The sequence below is a fragment of the Lipophrys pholis genome, assembly GCF_963383615.2.
Source record: "Lipophrys pholis genome assembly, chromosome: 11".
NCBI lineage: Eukaryota > Metazoa > Chordata > Actinopteri > Blenniiformes > Blenniidae > Lipophrys > Lipophrys pholis.
In genome coordinates this window covers 28,735,621-28,750,877 of record NC_137631.1, presented here as the reverse complement: position 1 = coordinate 28,750,877, position 15,257 = coordinate 28,735,621, and the positions used below count along the sequence as shown (strand labels likewise).

General features: G+C 49.8%; 2 protein-coding genes across 5 annotated transcripts; one reads left to right on the top strand and one right to left on the bottom strand.

Moving 5' to 3' along the window:
* The first annotated feature begins 612 nt into the window (after positions 1–612).
* On the top strand, positions 613–6,746 carry far1 (fatty acyl CoA reductase 1). Its single transcript, XM_080475573.1, has 13 exons — positions 613–750; positions 1,817–1,906; positions 1,985–2,101; positions 2,304–2,479; positions 2,591–2,770; positions 3,031–3,208; positions 3,282–3,326; positions 3,473–3,600; positions 3,699–3,766; positions 4,495–4,666; positions 4,742–4,871; positions 5,304–5,431; positions 5,521–6,746. The coding sequence occupies exons 2-13, from the start codon at positions 1,835–1,837 to the stop codon at positions 5,678–5,680; spliced, it is 1,554 nt and encodes a 517-aa protein (XP_080331699.1). The 5' UTR covers positions 613–750; positions 1,817–1,834; the 3' UTR covers positions 5,681–6,746.
* Positions 6,747–6,904: 158 nt separating this feature from the next.
* LOC308116993 (spondin-1-like) lies at positions 6,905–14,471 on the bottom strand. 4 transcript variants are annotated; one of them, XM_080475572.1, is made up of 14 exons: positions 13,896–14,471; positions 13,391–13,497; positions 11,429–11,562; positions 11,134–11,207; positions 10,797–10,913; positions 10,291–10,439; positions 10,128–10,192; positions 9,237–9,579; positions 8,873–8,948; positions 8,552–8,737; positions 7,936–8,100; positions 7,698–7,865; positions 7,164–7,421; positions 6,905–7,099 (listed from the first exon to the last, which is right to left on the bottom strand). In XM_080475572.1, the coding sequence occupies exons 1-13, from the start codon at positions 14,113–14,115 to the stop codon at positions 7,168–7,170; spliced, it is 2,058 nt and encodes a 685-aa protein (XP_080331698.1). In that variant the 5' UTR covers positions 14,116–14,471; the 3' UTR covers positions 6,905–7,099; positions 7,164–7,167. The 4 variants fall into 4 exon arrangements, with proteins under 4 accessions (XP_080331698.1, XP_080331696.1, XP_080331695.1 ...); XM_080475570.1 differs by having other exon boundaries at positions 11,125–11,207; positions 13,896–14,205; XM_080475569.1 differs by having other exon boundaries at positions 13,391–13,526; positions 13,889–14,140.
* Positions 14,472–15,257: the final 786 nt, after the last annotated feature.

The window sequence follows — 15,257 nt, the reverse complement described above, 5'->3', positions numbered from 1 at the left end:
TTGACTGAAAGTTGACCAGAGGTTGACTGAAAGTTGACTGAAAGTTGACCAGAGGTTGACTGAAAGTTGACTGAAAGTTGACCAGAAGTTGACTGAAAGTTGACCAGAGGTTGACTGAAAGTTGACTGAAAGTTGACCAGAAGGTGACAGGAAGTTGGCTGAAAGTTCTTGGAACTTAAGTTAATGAATTTGATTAAGTTCAAAGAACTTGATTCGATTAGATGTTACTAATTTGAGTAGCTCCAACTATTTCCAACGATATGCTTTTGTGTGTAGACTTCTTTTTATATGAAGTTTACCTTTAGATTTTTTTCCTTTGTCACATTTGTTCATTTTTTCGGTTTTTCTTTCCTTGCCTATCTTTTTCCTTTACCTACTCTTATTTTTACTTCTTCTGAAAAAACAGTCTATGTACTACCAAGTCTAGTTATATGTTTTTTTCTGTATTTTTATTATTATTGTTTGAGCAGTTTCAACTAATTTATTCTGTGTTTTGACGGCTCCAGCTACTCCTGCCGTTCAGGCTGTTTTACTTTATTTCGAAGTTTTTTGTTTGGACGGTGTAGTTTCTCAATCAGAGTGAGACGTCTTCTCTCCTTCCTATCTCTACGTGCGTGACGTGGCGTCATCACGTTCCATTAACTCCTCCACTTCCTGGTTCGCCCCGCACTCCGGTTGCTTTCCGCTCCGTGTTTCTCCTTCCCCGCACAGCACCGCACCGTGACCGGCCTGAAGCGTCTCCGTTACCGGGTAGGTACCCGCTGCAACCCCCTCCCTCACGTGGCCCTTCCCCGGTCCTTCCGTTGGACTGGGCGAGAGCGGAGGGAGGGAGCCGGAACAGCTGCCACAGCCACAAGTTAGCTATTCCTTCCTCCCCCCCGCATGTTTTGTGTAAATACCCCCACCTGGGGCAGGAAGGCGCCTCTTGTTGCCCCGGGAGCCGCTGTCTGGAGATACTAACCCGTCACGAGGGAACCACGAAGATCACGAGGAGTCACTCTTTTTCTCACACTCTAGACTTGTCACGTGAAATGACAGAGAGAGAGAGGGAGAGACAAAGTATGAGAGATGGAGAGAGAGAGGGAATATGAGAGGGGGGGATATGGAATGAGAGAGGGAGGGAGAGAAAAGACGTTTGGTAACTGAACAGTCTGTTGGTGTTTCTTCACTGTTGCTCAACCTGTTGGAGCTGTTCACTCTCACTCTCTCACTCTCTCACTGGCCTTTATGTATTTTGTGTAGAAAATGTTCTCATTAAATTATTAAGTGTTTAGGGTCTGAGCCCCAAGGTGCCGAGGACCCTACAGGACTCCTCACAGGAATTTAAAAAATGCTCAACATTCACATCAGACCTGGCGAATGCGATTGGCAACGTGGCTCAACGGCGCCACCTACACAACGGGGAGAAGATTACGCCCCGGCTACGAAATTCACCACACGTCATATCCCGAGACGCAACAGGAAACCGGCCATTTTCCAAAATGGAGGCGCAGGCACACAAGCACTCTTGTGTTATTTAAGAACGTCAACCACGGAGAATATTTTGAAACCTGAAAAAGATCTCGAGCTCTTTTTACGTTCTGCGAGTCCAAAATGTCCTCAAAGGGCGGAAAGATTATTTTGGAACGTAGGAGGAGCCACAACACAGGAAGTGCAGTGTGAAAGCCCGAACATGTTCCGATCGGGCTCAGACTTTACACATTGCATGAGAGTCCAGATCAGATCAGAGCCGTATGACGATAACAACAATCGGTCATGGCGCCACCTGCTGGTAACAGGAAGTGTCCATGTTGTACTGATCCTGTGCCTCTTTTAGGGTCACAGAAGGAGGAAGATGGCGTCCATCCCAGAATTCTACGCGGGGAAGAAGATTCTGATCTCCGGAGCCACCGGCTTTATGGGAAAGGTACCAAGAGTTCTGGTTCTGGTTCTGCTCCTGGTTCGGTTCTGGTCCAGGATCTAAACCGGTTCTGTTCTGGTTAAGGTTCTGCTGGAGAAACTGCTCCGGTCCTGTCCGGAGGTCCGGGTCGTCTATGTCCTGGTCCGGGCCAAAGGAGGCCAGGACCCCCAGGACCGGATCGCCAACATGCTCAGCTGCAAGGTGGGCGGGGCCAGAGGGGGCGGGGCCGTAGGAGGGAGGAAGTCAGGACGACTGGAGCCAACAGGGGAGGCCAGGAGGGGGCGGGGCTAGAGGAGGGAGGAAATCAGTTGGAGTGGAGTCAAGCTGATTGGAATTTTCCCCTAGCTGTTCTCTGATTGGCCGTCTATCGCAAGATGTTGTCTGATTGGCTTTCTCCCCCCAGCTGTTCGACAGGCTGCAGGCGGAGCAGCCGACCTTCGCCCAGAAGGTCGTGGCGGTGGCGAGTGACCTGACGGAGGCGGAGCTTGGTCTGAGCGCCGGCGACCAGAAGCTGCTGACAGAGGAGGTGGAGGTGGTGTTTCACTGCGCCGCCTCTGTCAGGTTCAACGAGCCGCTCAGGTCAGAGGTCACACACATATAGTAACTGACACCCCAAGGGAGCGCATGAGGCTGAACGGGATGTCCACCCAGCAGATGTTGACTCTAACCCCCCCCCCCCCCCCCCCCCAGGGAGGCCATGAGGCTGAACGTGGTGTCCACCCAGCAGATGTTGACTCTGGCTCACAGGATGAAGATGCTGCAGGTCTTCCTCCACGTCTCCACCGCGTATTGTAACTGTGACCGAGAGCTGATTGACGAATTGATCTACACTCCTGCTATTGATTACCAGAGACTGCTGGAGGCCTTAAGGTAGGTCTTCATCATCTTCATCATCCTCTTCTTCATCTCCATCTTCATCTACACTCCTGCTATTGACTACCAGAGAGTCATCGACCTGCTCAGGTAGGTTCTCTTCTTCCTCACCTTTATCCTCTTCCTCAACCTTATCCCCTTCCTCACCTTTATCCTCTTCCTCAACCTTATCCCCTTACTCACCTTTGTCCTCCTCCTCCTCTTCCTCGTTTGGTTCTGGCTGTATGACTCGTTGGACTCGTTATGTTTGGTTCTAGCTGGATGGACGACGACCTGGTCTCCGCTCTGACGCCAAAACTGATTGGCCGTCGTCCGAACACGTACACGTTCACTAAGGCGCTAGCGGAGCACGTGATCCAGCGGGAGTCCGGGAACCTGAACGTGGCCATCGTCCGGCCGTCCATCGTCGGCGCGAGCTGGATGGAACCGTTTCCCGTGAGTCCGGTTCACTGAACTGTCAGCTGTCTCTTCCAGAACCGGAACCAACATCTGGTCTTTTCTGTTTCAGGGTTGGATCGACAACTTCAACGGGCCTAGCGGGATTTTCATTGCGGTAAGTACCGAGAAGAACCGGAACGTAACGGTACCGAGGAGGCACGGTTCAGTACTTTCCTGGGTGGGAGGGGGAGTCATGGTTCAGTAAGTTCCTCAGTGGGGGGCTTGCTGGATCTCATAAGGTTCTGCTCTCTCCTGGTCCAGGCTGGAAAGGGGATCCTGAGGACCATGAGGGCCTCCAACGACGCGGTGGCGGACCTGATCCCGGTGGACGTAGTGGTCAACGCCACGCTGGCCGCGGCCTGGTTCTCCGGGTCCCAGAGGTCCAGCAGGTAAGACCAGGTCCAGGAGATCCAGGTGCACCCTGGTTCTCCTCATGTTCCCTTGATGCTCCCCTCGTGTTCTCATGCTCTCCTCATGTTCTCATCAGGTCCAAGCACATCCTGGTCTATAACTGCACCACCGGAGGAATCAACCCGTTCCACTGGGGAGAAGTCGGTACGGCCATCTTTGTTTTGTTTTTAACGTTTCCATCGGTCGGATGATCTAAGCTTCATTCTCACATTAAAACCTTTAAAAAAAAATCTAATAAAAAAATCGTCAAATGGAAAGTCGTCCTTTATAATAAACGTCCTCTCCCAGAATCCTCGTGAATGAAAAGTTCGTCTCCAGTTCTAGTTGTTGACGTTCGTCTCTGATTCGTCGTCAAAACCTTCCTGAGGGAAATTCCTCATCACACTTTCGGCAAACTCGTATTTATTTTGGCGGGACATTCCAGGTTTTTTGGCGTCACAGAAACTTGTCACAAGGCGTCGTGTCACTTGATCCTGTTTGTCCCCTGGATTCCTACACGTCAGGATTCTCTCTGGAAAACCACCAGTTTCATGTCGCAATAATTTATTTCACCCTGAATCAGTCAAACGTTGATATTCTGGCTGGAGATGCCACAACGTCATCTTTGATATCCCAGAATCCCTTGCGGCAGTTTTCCCAAGATGGCGTCCATCAGGAAACATAAAGAGTCTGATGGTTTATCTGTAAACTTTGGTTGAAGGATTCAGGAAACTGCAGGTTGAAATGAGAAGTGATGGTCTTGTTTTGGTGTTTTGCTTCATTCACAATCGCACCGCTATGGGAGGGAGAGTTTACAGATTTGTTCTGGTGGAGGAAGTTGTAACGTGGCGTGACGAACGTTTGCCTGACGCTGCGGCTCCTTGTCTCGGTAGAATACCACGTGATCTCCACCTTCAAGAGGAACCCTCTGGAACAGGCGTTCCGCCGGCCGCACGTCAACCTGACCTCCAACCACCTGATCAACCAGTACTGGATCGCCGTCAGCCACAAGGCCCCCGCCTTCCTGTATGACCTGTACCTCCGCCTGATTGGCCGGGAGCCCAGGTAACCTTCCCTCCCACCCAACTCTGCCTCTTCCTCCACCACCCCCACCTGACCTCCACCCTCCTCCTCTGTCAGGATGATGAAGACGATCTCTCGCCTCCACAAGGCTATGATGGTGTTGGAGTTCTTCACCAGCCAATCGTGGGTCTGGAACACTGACAACATAGCGGCACTGCAGAACCACATGAGTCCAGACGACAGGAAGGTAGGAGCAGCGCCACCTGCTGGATGCTCGCCGGTGGGGGGTGGGGGTGGGGGGGACTAAAGCTCAACTAGACCGTTCTGTCAGTGGAACGTCTGTCATCATCTGTCAGATGACAGACGTTTGCAGGGAAAGAAATCCAAAAGGAAAAGACTCAACATGTTTGGCAACTAACCTCCACAATAGATCGTTTCTAATGTACAAGATAAAAAAAAAAGGAAATCTATAACATTTACAAAGCTAGACATCGTCTAGAAATTCAATTTAACATAAGAGATGCATAAATGTTTTTAAACGTACTTAAGAACGCTACCTATTCAGATGATTGTGTTTATTGACTGTCGTTTACAGATGAGAGTAACTTTCGACTGTTTGGTCGCCGTGGGTGTTTATTGTTGACGTCTCTCAATGATGGTAACTGTCGTATCGATACAGGTGTTTAACTTTGACGTGCGCCAGCTGCACTGGGCGGAGTACATGGAGAGTTACTGCCTTGGCACCAAGAAGTACGTCCTCAACGAGGAGCTGTCTGGGCTCCCTGCCGCACGCAAGCACCTCAACAAGTAAGATGGCGACGGCGGGGGTGAGGTGGGGTGGGGGTGGGAGTGGCAGGCGACGGTGACTAACCCCTCATATTGGCTTCTGTGTTCAGGCTAAGGAACATCCGCTACACCTTCAACGCCATCATGGCGATTATGGTCTGGCGCGTCTTCATCGCCCGCTCGCAGATGGCAAGAAACATCTGGTACTTCGTCGTGAGCCTCTGCTTCAAGTTCCTGTCCTACTTCAGAGCCTCCTCCACCATGAGATAACCTGGCGGCGGCGAGGGTGGAGGGATACCGAAACCAAGAAATCCTGGACTGACTGGATGAAGAGAAGTGGACCAGTCGATGTTACAATATAGCGGCTCTTGCTTTCCTGTTACGTAGAATTTAACAAAACATGCTGCGCTCGAGCTAACTGGAGCTAACCGAAGCTAACTGCTCGGTAAATGTTTTTTTCTTAATGTTAATGTTTCCTAATGGAACCAGCCGCTGTGAGGAGCTAACGAGAAAAGATCTCAAAGGTTGTCGATGATCAAATTGACAGTTAGCTAGGATACGTTAGCCTAGCCCGTGTCAACACGTCTACGTGTGCAGAAGTGACGAGTGTTGACGATTCACCAGCTTTGTTTGGTACGTTTGATTCAGTGACATTAGCGATTATTTTAAACTGGTGGGCGGAGTCGAACTGGTAGGCGGAGTTAACGTTTTCGTTTTTCATTGCGTGAATCTTTAAACTCCAATTTAAGACTCATATTACTAACTTGAATTGTTTAAGGAAACTGTTTCTCACGTTAACGTTTGTAACGTTAGAAACGTTCACGTGTATTGATCACGTTGACTCAGCAGTTTGTCCATCAGTTTATTGATCACCTTCATTTCTGCACGTTTAGACTTGAAGTTGATTGGAATTATATTATTTCATTGTTTCAAATTACTTTTGTTTGGTCTTTTCATCTTGAACCGCAGTTTATAGAAACACAAAGCTTTTTACCTTTTACCAAATGTAATACTCTTGTGAAGTACTCGGATACTCATGTGTTTGTGGTTGTAACAACGTGAAGCTTTAATGTTTTCCAGTATCCAGATTACTTTGTTTTCAGGGTTGTGTATGTGTGGACCTGAGTGTCCAGATTACTTTTGTTTTCAGGGTTGTGTATGTGTGGACCAGAGTATCCAGATTACCTTTTTTTTTTTTTTTTTTTTTACGTTTTCAGATTGTGCTTTCATAAATGTATCGTTTCTTTCGGGAGTGTGAACCGGTTTTTTTCTTGTTTTGTATGAAAACAATCAGCCTCGTGTGCCTTCAGCGTGAAATAAAAATGGGTAAAATGTCGAAGCGTTTTTACCATCACCATGACAACACGCCACCGTGACGACACACCACCGTTACCGTGACGACACGTTACCGTGATGACACACCACCGCCAGCGTGACGTTCTTATTGTAAAAGAAAATGCTTTAAAAAAAAAAAAAAAAAACATGTTTCCCATCTCTGTAAGAAAGACTCTTTTATTGATGCAACAGTTATTTTCAGTATTTTCAACCTTGAGTAACTGCTAGGCGATGATAAAACACTACAATGAAGTATAAAAACACAGGAAATGTAAGTAGCTTGACTAAAGTAGCAGGCTGAATGTTGTCGGCTCGGAGCTCCTGGGGGTCGCTACGGCCGGCTGACGGTTTCCCCTGGAAATCAAGCAACAGACATTACAGACACTGTCTCCTGATTGGCTGTGTCTTATTATCTCACCTGGTTATTCTGCTGCTGCGTCTCTTCCCTGTTTGCCCCGCCTCCTCCTCCTTCCGCCTGCTCCTACTCCTCCCTCCATCTTCGTTTTGCTTCTGCACTTCCTGATCTTGCACCTCTTCGTCTGGACAGTCTCTGGACAGACTCCGCCTCCAAACTGTGGCTCCAACTTGACCATGCGGGTTCGGACGGCGTGCCCTCTGCCACATGACTTGTTGCACTCGGACCAGTCGGACCAGTCGGAGACCATGCAGTCCACCGCTGGAGGACAAAACACATCAGGGTTGATTATCATAAGCCAAACACATCAAGGTTCAAGATGAGGAAGAACTTCCTGTTTCAACATGCTGCTTCATTGGAACAGGAAGCAGCTTGTTGAAACAGGAAGTTGAAACAGGAAGCTTGTTGAACAGGAAGCTAGTTTAAACAGGAAGCAGGATATTGAAACAGGAAGTTGAAACAAGAAGCAGCAGTGACAGGTGACGGGTGTTTTGACAGTAACAGGTGACGGTGTTGTCATGGTAAGAGGTGACTCACGGCAGTCTCCCATCATGCACTTCTCCACCTCCGTGAGTGGGGTTTTGCAGACGGAGTCATCGGGTGGAGGCATCTTCATCATCCGCTCTCGTCTTCTCATCCCTGAACCGCAGGTGGCGCTGCAGGGCCCAAACTCCGCCCACTCCGTCACCACACAGCTGCTGGAGGCTAACAGACACAATACAGTGAGACACGCACATGCACACACACACGCGCGCACACACACACACACACTCACAGCAGTGCTGGTTGACCACACACTCCTCCGTCTCCTCGGTGTTTTGTCGACACTCCGTTCCGTCCTCCGGATATTGTTTGATGTATCGTTCCCGGGCACGGCGTCCCGTCCCGCAAGACACGCTGCAGGACGACCAGCTGATCCATTCCGACATCATGCATGAGTCTGCACACACACACACACACACACACACACACACACACACACACACACACACACACACACACACACACACACACACACACACACACACACACAGTTCAGAGCACGCCCTTTTAACTTTGTAGAAGAATTCTGACTCTTTTCATTGGGAGGGACGGCTGTATGCTGTATACTTGTGTGCGAGTTAATGTACGTGTGTGTTACTTAATGTGTGTGTGTTGGTTAATGTGTGTGTGTTGGTTAATGTGTGTGTGTGTCACGGTTGTATATACTCGCCAAATGTCACAGCTCTACAACTTATTGTCTAGAACGAGTTTGTTTCAAAACTTTCACATGTAATGCAAAAGGACAGACTTCCTGTTGAGTTTAGTGTGTGTGAGTATGAGTATGAGTGTGAGTGTGAGTGTGAGTGTGAGTGTGAGTGTGAGTGTGAGTGTGTGTGTTGTCGACTCACCCTCCCCCTGGCTGCAGCCGGGGGCACTGCAGCGCTGGAAGTCCTGGGTGTGTGAGCAGGAGACTCCAGGGTCCAGACGAAGCTTCAACATCCTCTGTCTCATCCTGTGACCTTCATCACATGACGAGCTGCTGCAGGACGACCAGGGAGACCAGGGGGAGTAGAGGCAGGAGGCGGGGGGTGCATCTGGGGGAACAGAGGGGACATGGGCATGACACGTGTGTTGGTGTGTGTGTGTGTGTGTGTGTGTGTGTGTGTGTGTGTGTGTGTGTGTGTGTGTGTGTGTGTGTGTGTGTGTGTGTGTGTGTGTGTGTGTTGTACCTTCCTCCTTCTCCTCTTCTCCAACATCAGTTACGATGTCGTCGACAGTGTCATGAACCACATTACACTGCTCCCCCTACACACACACACACACACACACACACACACACACACACACACACACACACACACACACACACACACACACACACACACACACACACACACACACACGTGTTATCACTGCTGTTATTACAGTTGTGTTATTACATGTGCTATTACAGCTGTTATTACAGTTGTTATTACAGTGCGTATACAGTTGTGTTATAACAACTGTTATTACAGTGAATTTATTGGAGCTGTTACTAACAGCTGTTATTGCAGTTGTTATTACAGTTGTTATTACAATTGTTTTTACAATTACCTTCCTAGCGATGCGCTCCAGCACCACCCGGGCCAGCGGAGTGATGGCTCCACCCGCCGGGTCATAGAACGGACTCTCGATATGGTCCAGACTGGTCAGGGCCCGGATCTTCTCCTGTGGAACCGTGGGCTGGTTGGGAGACTCGTACGTGACTCCTCCATCAGTCCCGGCATCCCAGGGTCGCAGGTCGGCCTCCACCCTCTGGACCCAGCCGCAGTGGGCGGTGCAGAGCCCCTCCCCCGACAGGCCCACGTTCCAGTCCGGACTTGGACCCAGCATCGTCAGGAAGGACAGCAGGGGGTGGGTGGAGTCCGCCCAGAACTCTGCTGACGGAGCGGCCCGCCTGGGAGAGGGAGACACCGTCACCACCCCTCACCCTGTCATCACCCTCCTTCCCGTGTCACAACCCCCTCTCCCTGTCACCACCCCCTCACCCTGTCATCACCATGTCATCACACCGTCACCCTGTCATCACCCTCCTTCCTCTGTCATCACCCTCCTTACCGTGTCACCACCCCTCACCCTGTCATCACCCTCCTTACCGTGTCACCACCCCCTCACCCTGTCATCACCCTCCTTACCGTGTCACCACCCCCTCACCCTGTCATCACCGTGTCATCACACCGTCACCCTGTCATCACCCTCCTTACCGTGTCACCACCCCCCTCACCCTGTCATCACTGTGTCACCACCCCCTCACCCTGTCATCACCGTGTCATCACACCGTCACCCTGTCATCACCCTCCTTACCGTGTCACCACCCCCTCACCCTGTCATCACCGTGTCATCACACCGTAAACCTGTCATCACACCGTCACCCTGTCATCACTCTTTCATCACCCTCTGTCACCCCTCTCACAGTGAGAACATGAACACATGAACGATACTCACATGTTGAGCGGCTGCCACGCCGGCCACTGAGCTCTGGTTCTAATGACCGACAGCACCGAGTCACCCTGTCACACACATACACACATTTATTTATCTATTAAGTAGTGACAGTAAGTAGTGACATGAACCCACCAGAGTGACAGGAAGTAGTAACAGGAAGTACCTTCTGCCGGATCTCCTCCTCCATCTTGACGGGGGAACCAAACTCAGCAACCTGACGGACGCCCTCGCTAGCGTAGCCGCCATATTCCCACAGCTTGTAGTCTCTGGAGTGCGTCGCACCGATCACCGCTGACCAGTGGTTCGCTCGTTCTGAGGGCAAAATGAGAGAACAGGTCAAAGGTCAAACGTCAGGATCTAATCCTGAACTGTGTTGGAACATCTAGAACCCTGCAGTTTGGCTGTATATGATTATCTGGATCAATGTGTCTGATATGCGATGACATCACCGTCTGCACCACCAGTTCCCTCGTCTCCATAATGTTCCTGCTCAAGGTCAAAAGTTGTATCGGTTCCATGTTCTCGTGCAAAGTTTATGTTTTTAGATCCCAGAGTTTGGGTGGGAAGTGGCCCAGCATCTTTCAGGACCCGCTTTTGTGCGTAAACAGAGTTTAAAGATGAGGCCCCTGAGTTGTTGTGACCTGTTGACCTGGTGACCTGTTCACTCACGTGGATAGTCTCGGGGGTGAACGTCCTCAGACCAGTTACCGTAGAAGGTCAGTCGGTATTTGGCCGAACCACAGGCGCAACAATCGGTGAGCGGAGCTTCTGTGGCTCCACCCAACACTGTAGGAGATGTTATTAGAGGTGTTTTTACAGTTCTACACCAATTACAGTTGTTATTATAGCTGTTATTACCATTATTACAATTTTATTACAGCTGTTATTACAGTTCTTATTGCAGCTTTTATTCTGTTGTTATTAACTGATGTTATTACAATTGTTATTACACTTGTTATTACAGCTGTTACTATGTGTTATAACACTTTATTATTACCGTTATTACCTTTTTCACACAGTCGGATGGTGAGGGAACCTTCATCCTGGAAGTAGACGACCTTCTTCTGGACGATGCTGGCCCTGAGTTATTACAGTTAGAGGAGGATTCAGGTACCGGTAGTCGTTGGGCCCTGAGGCTATCCCGCCCTATGTGACCCCGCCCCAACGTGACTTTTAGTCTGCCCCCCCCCCCCGACCGAACACACACACATGTCAGTTTATGCATTAATCCGCACCTGATTGCAGTTGTTATTACAGTTGTTATTACACCTCACCCAGCGAGTCCTCTCTCACCCTCTCACCTCAGAACAATGCAGCCCCCCCCGGTGGGCGGGGCCGTCCACAGCCCCTGGATGCGGGTGCGTCGGCGGGAGGTTGTCTCCGTCACCACTTGGGGGCAGCCGGGCAGGAAGTGGGTGTCGTCACCATCAACTATCTGAACACAGAACATGAGGGAGAATGAACAGGAAGTGAGGAAAAATTAATACGAGGTGAGGAAGAATTACAGGAAGTGAATAAGAATGAACAGGAAGTGAGGGAGAATTAATACGAGGTGAGGAAGAATGAACAGGAAGTGAGGGAGAATTAACAGGAATTGAGGGACAATTTTAAAGAGGTCAGGGAAAATAACAGGAAGTGACAAAAAATTTACAGGAAGTGAGGAAGACTTAACAGGAGGTGAGGAAGACTTAACAGGAAGTATGGGAAATTAACAGAATGTGAGGAAGAATATCAGGAAGTGAGAAAAAATTAACAGGAAGTGAGGGAGATGAACTTGGTAATTCTTATAGAAGACTTAACTTGTAATCTAACTTGGTTATTTTTAAAAACAAGTAATGAGTAACTAAGTTACTTTTAAAACTAGTAATTAGTAATCATTACTTTTTCAATGTAACTGTTGTAAGACAGGTCTGCTCATGCTGCTGATGCTCCTGCTGGAGGACAAACACAACGAGCTGCTACTCGTAGCTTTGTTTGGGTGGAGCGGCCGGGGGTGGAGGGTGGAGGGAGGGGGGTGGGCACATTCCAGGACGGCTGCCAGAAACAGGCGAGTAGCAGCAAGTGAGCAGAGAAAACAGGAACACAGCTGCTTCGTCTTTCCAGCCCAGATACAGAAGATAAACTCAGCAGCGGGACTCTTTCTACAAACTCTTCTATAGAAACGGAACATGAATATAAAACAATACAAACTCTTTAAAGCAGCTGGAGCTGATGATTCAGTCCTCACTGCCTAAACAGTCACTCCAAATGATCATTTGACAACTAATTTCTCTCCGTGAACAGATTGAAACTCCTCCACCATCTCTCCATCTCCTCCGTCCACCATCTCTCCATCTCCCATCCCCCATCTCTCCATCTCCATGTCCTCCGTCCACCATCTTGCCATCTTCTGTCCACCATCTCTCCATCTCCATGCCCTCCGTCCACCATCTCTCCATCTCCATGTCCTCCATCCACCATCTCTCCATCTTCCGTCCACCATCTCTTCATCTTCACGTCCCCTGTCCACCATCGCTCCATCTCTATGTCCACCATTCACCGTCTCTCCATCCTCCATCCACCATCTCTATGCCCTCCGTTCACCATCTCTCCATCTCTATGCCCTCCGTTCACCATCTCTCCATCTCTATGTCCTCCGTTCACCATCTCACCATCCTCCATTCACCATCTCTCCATCTCTATGTCCTCCGTCTACTATCTCTCCATCTCTATGTCCTCCGTTCACCATCTCACCATCCTCCATTCACCATCTCTCCATCTCTATGTCCTCCGTCTACTATCTCTCCATCTCTATGTCCTCCATCCATTTTGTGCCCCATGGTGCCCCTAGTGACCAGAACCTCCAGTGGTCATCATGGAAACTGAGCGGTGATTGGCTGTTCGTACACAGTCACTCATGCATGTCATTGTGTTTGCCTGCAGTGCCAGATGTTTCCAGTAGGGGGCTGAGAGATGCTGGAGGTGCCTGGCAAGCCCTGTACGCCTGTTCCTTTGGTCAATGGCTCCATTGTTTGGACCTTGAAGTGGAAACGCAAAAACAGACATGACTTCCTGTTTATGTCGAGGAAGTTTGAAGCTGTTTCACACCCCTGACTTCATCTGTTCGTGTTCTTCTGCTGGAGCAAACATCTGCTGCTCAGCAGGAACGATTCCGACGAGGCAGCTAGGGTCTGGTGTCTTCTCCGTCTGAAGCTCCACGTCACAAAATAAACCAGCTCTTGGTTTCGTGAACGTTCTCCAGAGCTTCTGGAGGATCTTCTCACCTGGAAGTGGCCGGCGAAGTCGTCGTTGGCGGTTCCGTCACGGCCATCCTTCAGCGAGACGAGAGTGAAGCCTCGGAAGTACGACGGACTTTCAGCCAGGAGGAGCACTGCAACAGGAGCACAGAGACAACGTAACCTTCACAGATAATGTAACCTGGTGCCAGGTCCACCAGGTACCAGACCACAGAGATAATGTAACCTGGTGCCAGGTCCACCAGGTACCAGGCCACAGAGATAATGTAACCTGGTGCCAGGTCCACCAGGTACCAGACCACAGAGATAATGTAACCTGGTGCCAGGTCCACCAGGTACCAGACCACAGAGATAATGTAACCTGGTGCCAGGTCCACCAGGTACCAGACCACAGAGATAATGTAACCTGGTGCCAGGTCCACCAGGTACCAGACCACAGAGATAATGTAACCTGGTGCCAGGTCCACCAGGTACCAGGCCACAGAGATAATGTAACCTGGTACAGGACCACAGAGACAGTGTTACCTGGTACCTCTGTACGTGGTCCCGGGTCGGTAGTCCTCCGGGTCTCCCTCCACGCGGAGCCTGAACTCCAGGTGACCCTCCTTCCTGGTCCCGGTGGTCCCGGTCCCGGTGGTCCCGGTCTGGAGGATCCGCCCACAGCTACTTCCTGTTGCAGCTGACAAGGCGGAGAGGTGGAGGAAGGTGGAGGAGAGCAGCAGGACGCACACACACACCTCACACACATCCATCTCACTACACACTGACGGTACACACTCAGAGAGAGAGAGAGAGAGAGAGAGAGAGAGAGAGTGAAAGAGACTGACGGTACACACACCGAAAAAGAGAGAGAGAGGGAGGGAGGGAGGGAGGGAGGAAGAGAGGGATCACAGAGAGAAAGAGTTAGGTAGAGAGAGAGACTGTCGGTACACATAGAGAGAGAACGAGAGAGAGACACTGATAACGGCGAGAGAGAGAGCGAGCGGGAGGGAGAGAGGGATCACAGAGAGAGAAAAAGAGGGAGGAAGAGTGAGAGAGCGAGCAAGAGACACTGATAACAGAGACAGACACAAACACACTTCCATCTCACAGCACACTGAGCTAATACAGAGACAGTGGCGGCTGGCCAGTAGGGGGCGCCAGCACGCTGCCCCCCCCCTGGTGGAAGATATAAATATATAAATATATATATAAAATATATTTATAAACTGTAATACTGTCAAAATCTGTTTATAGCAACAGACTAACAATGAGCCCTGAACTGTATTTGCCTCAGGTTCTTTAGATAATCTTTGATAAAAAAGAGGATTTCTTCATTTCCCTCTTTAGTAGTGTGTGTGTGTGTGTGTGCGTGTGCGTGTGCGTGTGCGTGTGCGTGTGCGTGTGTGTGTGAGAGCAGCCTGGGGCTGCAGTCAAGCCGCCCCGAGGAGGCGGGGCTTAGTAGTGATCTCACCAATGACTAATTAACACCAGAGTGACTGAAGTCAAATGAAACCAATCAGCGTCTTGAGACGACTTTTAAACGGCCCATCACCAGACCTGCTCGTGATGGGCTTTAAGTCTGTTCTGGTTTGTTCTGCTGCTTCTAGGAGACGCTGAGATGAAGACGGCAGTGAGTCTCTGATTAGTAACTCTGTCATGTCTTCTTATTCACCGTTTGAAAGGAGACGTTCTGTCTGAAAAGCTGCAGGTCAGGTCCAACTTTCTCCATCATAGTTATTTGTTTAAATGCACACGTAACATAGTTAAGAAGGTCTGGATTAAATCCAGCTAAATGGTGCAACACTGGCACCTACTGTTGTAAAAATGCAACTGCAGTTCTAGCTCAGGGTTGATGTGACAAAGCATTGTGGGTAATTCCTTCACTGCAACGAGGGAATTACTGGAGGTAACG